At 34.7% G+C, this 8,995-nt stretch overlaps 1 protein-coding gene across 1 annotated transcript; it reads left to right on the top strand.

The window, feature by feature from the left end:
* The first annotated feature begins 340 nt into the window (after window positions 1-340).
* Window positions 341-7,567, top strand: LOC100265283 (delta(7)-sterol-C5(6)-desaturase). The gene is made up of 3 exons (XM_002284044.5): window positions 341-787; window positions 3,409-3,714; window positions 6,995-7,567. Exons 1-3 carry the CDS (start codon window positions 571-573, stop codon window positions 7,285-7,287), a joined length of 816 nt encoding a protein of 271 aa, XP_002284080.1. The 5' UTR covers window positions 341-570; the 3' UTR covers window positions 7,288-7,567.
* The last annotated feature ends 1,428 nt before the right edge of the window (window positions 7,568-8,995 follow it).

The raw sequence follows: 8,995 nt of genomic DNA, 5'->3' as shown, positions 1-8,995 counted from the left end.
CTAAGATTTTCTTTATCCTTCATGTGAGGGCACTAAAATCAAAAGGGTATAGTTGTCAACGTAAGCGACAATGTCCACGACCATACAAGGGACCCACACAAAAGAAGACTGGGGGCAACGATCAATTTTCCATGGTGTTGCCATCCTCCAGCCAAGCATGTTCATGAACCCTGACCGTCCATGTCGTTGAAGATCTCAAAGTATGACAATATGGGACCCACATGATTAAAATATGTGAATAATTTGAAAATTTATTACTGGTTGTGTGGGAGGACAGGTGTTTTTTCTATTTGATGAGATTACATAAAATTGTAAATGGAAAATAATTAAAATACATAAAATTGTAAATGGAAAATAATTAAAATGATCGGAGGTCCAGGTTGGCGGTCGTGGTGCGAGCTACACCCTAAATAATGCATTTGAAGAAGTGGTTGGAAAGGCCGAAAGGCATACTAGCAGAGGAATCTTAAGCACGCATCACTGCGTTCTTTCCCGTTCTCAGTCTGTCTTTTACCCTCTGGTTGTCTCCGGCCAAATCTCTGGTGCCGGTGATTCCGGGATTTTATTCTTATGGACGATCAGCTTCACCTTTTCGTCGCCGAGACTTCCTTCTACAACCGCATTGTTCTCGGCACATTCTTGCCGGCCAAACTCTGGGAGACCTGGCCCCACTTCGTCCAGACGTGGCTCCGTAACTACATTGGTGGAACCCTAATCTACCTCGTCTCTGGATTCCTCTGGTGCTTCTACATTTATTATCTCAAGCGCAACGTTTATGTACCTAAAGGTACGCTTTTATCTATTCCTTTCTAATTGCTGTAGAATTTTTTGTCTGTTCCACGACAAATTTCTGAACTTTTTTTTTGTTTTTTTGTTTTTTTTTTGTGTGTTTGAAATGTGTGTATGTGTGTGTGTTCGGAATCAGGTGGGTTTTGTTTAGTTTTTAAGTTGGTTCTTGATCTGCATTTAATTTTTTAAGTTAATTTATGGGTACATTTTTATCTCTCTCTTTTTCCTCTTTAAATCTTAGGTGTTTCATGGGTATATTGCTGCGTTTGGATTTTCTTGTCAATGTTTGGCGAGATGGTTTTTGTTTTATAGTTAATTTCGATTTCTGTTTGTTTGTATTTTAGCGGATTGGACGCCCTCTTTATATCTATCTGAATATGTAGTCGTTGAATTATTTGTTTCCCTTGGGAATATTTCTTTTGAACTGCATGATTCTGAATTGGTTCTGTTAAGTTGTTGAATAGCAAAAAAATGAACATGTTATGAGTGGATGTAACAATTGTTTCACTTTTATTTTTGTTTTAAGATGTTTGACCTCAGATGGGGTGTTATATCTTCTTGTTTGGTCACTGAGTTTTAGTTTTTCCTTTCATTCTCTGCTTGGTTGCTGAAAATGTAGAAAGAAATTAAAATTTTGAATCCTGAAATTTTATTGTTTTCCACCCCAGTAAATGGATGCATACCCTGACTGAGTTTAATACAATTTGGCTAAGGTGAGTTGAGCTTCTTAATTTTGGAAACAGAGAAGCTCAAAATTATGGGTCAATTATTTTGTTCTTTTCTTATTGTCCAATTTCTCTGCAACTAAATGAAAAGCTATTTTAGTTGATTGGTAAATTATGAGTATGATTTGTTGGTTTTCCTAACAAGCACTTAATAAAGATAATTAATTAACTCTCCCAGGACAATTGTAAGGCTGTGCAAATCTCTTTTTTTCCATGAGGCATTGAAGAAGGGCAAACAATTCGGTGCTACCAGAGTTTTCTCACTTCATAATGGTGATTTCATCAATGTCCTATTGATGCCATCAATTACCCTTAAATTAGCCAGCTGCTGAAGAAATCACCATTATGAAGGACCAACATCCTCATGAGGACTTCAATTGTCTGATCCGCATGAGGACTTCAATTAGGACTTCAATTGATTGATACAAGAAATATGTATCTACTAGTTTGTTCTTCTTCTTAAGCATGTCATAGTAAGTAACCTTCTTCGGCTACCACCTAGGCTATTGTGATGGAACTGGCAGCCCAATTAGCTTTAGCAGAAAATGATTAGAAATGTAAATCTCCTTATTCTAGATAAGGATATATGCTATTATTTCTTGTGGCGTATTATATTCTACATAAATATATGGTTCACCACTGGAATAAAGGCAGGAGGAAAACATATTTCATTGCTATGTTTGGTATTAAAAAAAGTTACAAATATATTCATACCTATGTTTGGTATTTTAAAAAATCCATCTTCAACGTCACTTGGAGACCACCCCTCAGCTTTGTTTCTAATGAATCTTTTTATTCTTCATTAATAAGTAAAATAAAATATTCATAAATCATTTTATAAATTATGTAATATATTAAATATATGAAATTATTTGCTGTGTACATATAACTTATCTAAAATTTAAGATAAATATAATTATTTTCCTTTTTAGATTTGAAATTTAATTTCTTGAGCTCCCAATTTTTTGCATCACAGAATAATCAAATGAGAGAAAAAATAGCTTGAAGAAGTGGACAGTTGTGGAGAAAGGAGAATTATAATAGACATGACATGTATCCTCATCTATCTAATGAGACGTCAAATCCAAAAGGGGAAATGAGAAAGCCTTGGGTAAATTATCCTGCCCACTTATCCTATCCCATTCTCAACCAAATGTGGGAATAACATTCTTTATCCTATCCAATGTTCTTAGCCTACATACCATACATGGCCTTAAGGTTATAGGCTAGAGCCATTGGATTTAAGGGAATATCAAATTGGAAATAGGGATGTCTCTGACCCAAACAAGGTGCCACAGACCAACAAGCACTGCTTTTGAAGGATTATCTCCATAATTTGTGACCTAAGAATTAAGTGATATTATTTTAGAAACATTATTCCCTTGATAAGTTAACAATTTTAAAAACCCATTCTGATGTTGGACATAGATATCCTGAAGTTATACAATGAACCTACAAAAAGGATTTAATTGCACATGCTTTTGGATAGTTAAAACATGAAATGAAGCTGTGTTGTTTTGTGTAAATTCTGTGTTTTTAGATCATACAGCAATAAAGTTAACTGAATTAATTCTTTTTTTTTTTTTGATCAGATTAACTGAACTAATTCTAATTGCAGAAAAGATGAATTATCTAAACATGAAGGACAGAAGGGTTACTTTACAAGAAATTTAGCATATATCATGCTCAGGAAACGAGCCTTGAAAGCTATTACTAAAGCACTGCTGTTTGAATATAAGATTTAGGAATTTTTGGAAGCCAAATTGAAGGCTGGAAATTTATGGAGTCAAGCTTGTATTATACTTCATAGCATGATGATATATAGAAAAAGAAATATTCTACCCGACTCTATGTTGAAATATTTGTTTGATCTGTTTTAATACTTTTGTTACAGATGCCATCCCTACAACAAGAGCCATGTATTTGCAAATATATGTTGCCATGAAGGCTATGCCATGGTACACTGCTCTTCCAACGCTCTCTGAGTACATGGTAGAAAATGGTTGGACAAGGTGTTATTCTAGCATAAGTGATGTCGGTTGGCCTGCCTACTTTGTTAATTTAGCAGTATATCTTGTATTTGTGGAGTTTGGTATTTATTGGATGCACAGGGAGTTGCATGACATAAAGCCTCTCTACAAGTATCTTCATGCAACACATCATATCTACAACAAACAGAACACCCTTTCTCCTTTTGCTGGTAAGTTATGTAATCTGTTCCCTCTCCCTTGTTTATGTTGTGGGGCAATTCAACACTTCAGGAGTCAGTTCTCTTCTTTGCAATTGCAGGAAATGCAGGAAGATTCTCATTTTCCAAGTTTTATCTTTACCATTTCTCATGAAAACTAAAGTCACCCAATTATAACCAAGAAAATTCGAAGTCTTTTTGCTTAGGGCAATTGAACTATTCACCTTTGGCTTGTTATTTTGAGTTCATATCCATCATGCCATAGGGATAATAGTTCACCAATTGACATGCAATTAGATTTTGAATGTTGATAAGAAAGTTAAATTAGTGAATTATGTTATTGCTGGTGTTAAGCAGACTCCTGTTCATAAAATAACCTATGGCAAAAAGATCAAATCAATTTTTTGGTCCATTTGAGCAGATTTGGAGCTCTCCTACTGGGGCATCTATTGCTCTTGGGAGAAAAATCAATGGGAGTTTCTTCAGAACATTTTGTGTAAAGGAGATGATGCTCACTTGAGGGTCTGATTAGTTATCGTATATTTCTTTTACCCCTCTAATTTTGTCATTTGTTTACCAGTTAATTTCTCTCCACATGTTGGACATTTAGTATTACCTTTCCACAGAAAAATATGTACAATTTATTTTTATATTGTTCCAAATAATCATGTTTCCTATTTCAGTTGATACATCTTGAAGATGGTTGATTTTATGTTCAGAGAGAAGAATAATAAAGACGTTGATGGCCTCATTCATAGCCAGAACCAAACCAGTAGGCTTTATCCTGACTAGTAGGGGTCAGTTTATGGGTGGAGTAATAATTCCTTAGAGCTATGTTGGTGCCAGGATAGGGGTCGCCAATAAACTTTAACCTCTTGTAGAGAAACCTCATCTGAAGATTCTATAAAACTTTGTAACACTCCAATTTTTACCCAATGAAAGAAAAACTCTCCATAATTAGACTACAATAGGAAAGGATCAAGATAGAATGGATTAGAAGCCCACCCATGTTGTGGAAGCCCATTAAAAAACTCAGACAGTAGGTTATTGCAGTCTTGAAACCATTATGTACAGAAATAATTTTCTTTTCTTTCTTTTTCTGGAATGGAAAACTAGAGGTATAGGCTCCTAGAAGGAAATGGGAGAACAACCCTGGTGTGGAGGAAGTATGCAGGGGGTGCCACATTGCAAAAGCAGAAACAACATAGAATCAAAGACAAAGGCCCTAAAGCGGCTTATCCTCTTTCCCAAAGCGGTGAAGGAACCCCAGAGAAGAAATATCCATCACCCTTTAAGTGTTTCTGGATCAATTAAAGCAGAACTTTGTAATCGAAGTCTTTCAAAGTCAGATCTGAGATTGTTAGGTTTTCAAAAAATTCTCTGATTCCACTCCTTCCAAGTAAAACAAGACAAACACAAAAAATGTTATCCTTCATACCAATCTCCTTTTCACCACCTAACGACCACACTGATTTAGCAACAAATCCTTTAATGAGCATAGAAGCACCAAAGAAATCCCAAATAAAGAGAACAAAAGAGGCAAGTAAATTTTGGAAACCAAATGTACTTTAACCTTTTGTTGTACTTACACTCTTCTAATTGTTGAGGACCTACAACCTGGAATCCACATCAGCCCTCAAACTGAATTTTGGACACATTTTCACACATATCTAAATAATGCACAACCACCTAATTTTTAGACCCTTGTGTTTGAAATAGCAGACCTTTCACAAAGAAGGCTTGAAAGGGGTGCAGATATTCCAATTTTAAATGTCCTCAAAATTTTATGGGTTGTGTAATTAGGACTCAGGGATATTATTGAATGTTATGACTTCCTCCAAACAACTGGACTGTGTGCTTATTGGAGTTCCATGCACCCATCAGTAAGGTTATATTAGACCTAGGCGCAAGTTTGGTGATACTCTTGCTTTGATAAAGATGGGATGCCAGATGTTTCCATTTTCCAAAATTTTTTTTCTATTTCTCAACTTCCTGTTCTCCCATTTTCATGTTTAGTCTCGTTCTTTTTACCCTGAAACTTGAATTCTTCCACTGAAGATCATTGCCAGCCTTTGTCCTTACAGGCAAATACTTCTCTCATCACCTTAATCTGTTAATTTTTAACAAATCAAACTAATTTACTTAAACAAAACTAAACCTAAAAAAATTTTAAGCATCATAGGTAAAATAGACAATTCCTTGTCTCCTTTTTGTATCTTTTTGTGGGTACATTCTTTTTTTAGCTATCAGTGTCTGCTCATGAGCAAATTGTGAGTTCATATTTTGTTTCCATATATTATTAACACATAAAAATAAATAATATAATTATTATGTTTTCACTTGTAATGTGATGTGACATCTTAGATTCTCTTTAACAAGGTAATTTGGGTTGAAACTGATTTTGTACTCTCTTTTTGCATGGGTTGAGGAAGTAGATTGAGATGGTGTATGTGCTTTTCATTCGTTCAGTCTTGATCAAATCTTTTGAAAGTTGCCTCACATCTCTATGTGCATGCACTTGGGCCTGTAGCAGGTCAGGTGTATAATCTTTTTAAAGTGTATTTTTTTTAATCTTTTGATAGTTAGGTAACAGGCATGCGTATGCATTAGGTGTTAGACCTGTCTAACCATTTTTAGGAATAAGTATCATAGCAAAATGGTTGAAGTTTTCCCATTTCCTTTTTATACCCTTGGGTCTATTGATGTGTAGCTTATCATGCTAACTAAGATGGATTCTGGGTGTTCACAAGGATTGGTGGTTTGTTGGGAACTAGTACCCACTCTTTCTGCATTTAACAAACAAGTAGCCTCAATTGGTGGTGTCCTGGTATTTTCTTTACTGATCCTGCATAAATAATACTACTAACTAAAGAGGCTTAGACTAAGGTTCTTGGATATTAACGTCTAAGGTTAATTGTGTTGTATAAGTAGATCACTCAGTAAAATTCTCTTTGGATGCGATTTAGCTACGTTGTCAAATCCCACAATTTTAGTGTGGAGCATGCCTTGAAAATAGGATAAAAGATCTTCAACTACTCATATTCTGACCTCAAATAGCTGATGTATAGTAATATTCTTTCTTCTTAGAAAGTGAATTTTGGCAATGGGATTGGCTGGATGCTTGATTTGGTAACAACTCTTTTTTTCCCCCCTTAATGGATAACAAAATGGAACAATTTAATTTCCTTGAAACATTCACTTACAACTTCAGTTTGTCGAATCTGAAGCTCCTCTTGGAAAAGTTTCACTGTAACTAAATGAACTAATGACTGGTTTCCTGTTTCTATATCAGGTTTGGCATTTCATCCACTAGATGGGATATTGCAAGCATTGCCCCATGTTCTAGCACTCTTCCTTTTTCGGACCCATTTTTTGACGCACGTACTGCTCTTATTCATTGAGGCCATATGGACAGCAAACATTCATGACTGCATTGATGGCAAGATCTGGCCAGTAATGGGTGCCGCCTACCACACCATTCACCACACTACCTACCGGCATAACTATGGTCACTATACAGTATGGATGGATTGGATGTTTGGAACTCTTTGTGACCCTGAGGAGTCACCCAAGAAGGTGACTTGATGCAGTTGCCTTTACATCTATAGATTGGTTAGTCCTTGTGTTTTTGTTGGATGTTATGATGACTGTGTTCTTTCTGTGTAAATCATGTCGGTAGTGTCAATGACTAGAAATTTGGCATTAGCCAAGCAAGGGGAAAGTGGGTTTCTCGGTCAGCTTTCGTTCCCTTGTGCTTGATATTCATTTAATCCTGAACCCTGGTGCATGCTCTCAATCAGACAAAGCTCTGTTGTACAATTTGTGGACCACATTAGGAATGGAATAATAGCCGTTGTTTTCCAAACCAATAATGTGATATTGAACAAAATGGCATCAAAGTGCCTCCTAATATGTTAATATTTGACCTCAATCTTTTGAAAATTCAAGGATCCTGCTACAGAAATCTTCTTTCAGCATGACTGATTTATGTGCATGTTTTCAAACCAAGAAATGAGTAATCTCAAAAACAAGTTGGTTCATGACAGTAGTTTGCTGACCTATTTATCTGGCTTGGCTGAAAAAAATATACCCATTTTATCAAAATTAGATCATTGTAAGAGGCAAAAATTCTAATCTGAACAGGAAAAGAAAAACATTTCAGAAATAATAGTGTCTTTGGATGATGGTTTCATAAAATTTATAGGTAACCTGTTTGCCAGAAGACCACTTGTCCAAAATGGCAACTGCTTGGAGCCCGTGGCAGTTTGTTCAGTTTGGTCTATGATCCCAAACACTGTTAAGAGTTTATGCGTCTACAACTTATCTTTGTGTCATTTGTCTGCTTCTATTCCATGGAAAAAACCTACTTTGTGTACTGGCATTTGAGCATTGGTAATGATATGTACATGTGTATATGTTTTCCATGTTTCTGAGGGAAAGGAACCTGATAGAATCATTTAGTATGTCCAGGGTTGGGCAATCCCTGAACCTCATACATAGTATGTAGCTTTTTTTGTGCAGGATGAAGGAGATTGACAAAATCTGACTATACATTTGTTTGAATCATTGAAGAAACCTACCTGATATCGATGCCAATGGGTTGATTGCAGAGCTTGGGGGCCTGGTAGAGATGAAACAGCTGCTGGCTAGGTTTCCAACTTCCAACTTCACAACTTTCATTACCCCACTGATTCTACTCACATTGTAGACAATGACTAGCAGCCCTCAAGTTAAATCTAGTTGGTACAAAGGTTAAGGCAACCCTATTTGGAGATTTGTCATTTAATCCCTAGTCATCCTTGTTCTTAATAAAATCAGAAAGGAAGGAAACCAAGCTGTGCATGCATAAAATCCATGAGAGTAAGTGTAGCTGTCTTGCTTTATTTTATTTCTTTAGTAAAACATAATCCTATGAATAAAACATTTAAAGGTAGCATGTTATATTATATTATATTTATATTTAATTTGTGAATGGAATAGAAAATAATATGAAATATATTATTTTTAATATTTAAAATAAAAATTATGTCACATTTAAATATTTTTATTATGTTATTTAAAAATATTTGAATTTTATAAATGTTTTTTTTATATTATGTTATTTAATATATAAAAATAATTTATATATCATACATTAATATTATTTTGTAAACATTTTTTTTTTGTTTTTTTATTAATCAAAAATTTTATTTATAATAAAAAAAATCTAAAAAATAAAAAATTGATAAAAAAAATAAAATTTTGATACATAGGTATGTATATTTCATATCTTACCATAAAATTAATATATCCA

This window comes from Vitis vinifera, chromosome 14 (genome assembly GCF_030704535.1).
Source record: "Vitis vinifera cultivar Pinot Noir 40024 chromosome 14, ASM3070453v1".
NCBI classification, from domain to species: Eukaryota; Viridiplantae; Streptophyta; class Magnoliopsida; order Vitales; family Vitaceae; genus Vitis; species Vitis vinifera.
This window is presented reverse-complemented; position numbering and strand designations above follow the sequence as displayed.

Coding starts and splice junctions, on each gene's coding strand:
- LOC100265283 (XM_002284044.5), top strand. CDS start 571: ATGGACGATCAGCTTCACCTTTTCGTCGCCGAGACTTCCTTCTACAAC. Junction 788..3,408: donor CAACGTTTATGTACCTAAAG/GTACGCTTTTAT, acceptor CTTTTGTTACAG/ATGCCATCCCTACAACAAGA. Junction 3,715..6,994: donor CACCCTTTCTCCTTTTGCTG/GTAAGTTATGTA, acceptor TTTCTATATCAG/GTTTGGCATTTCATCCACTA.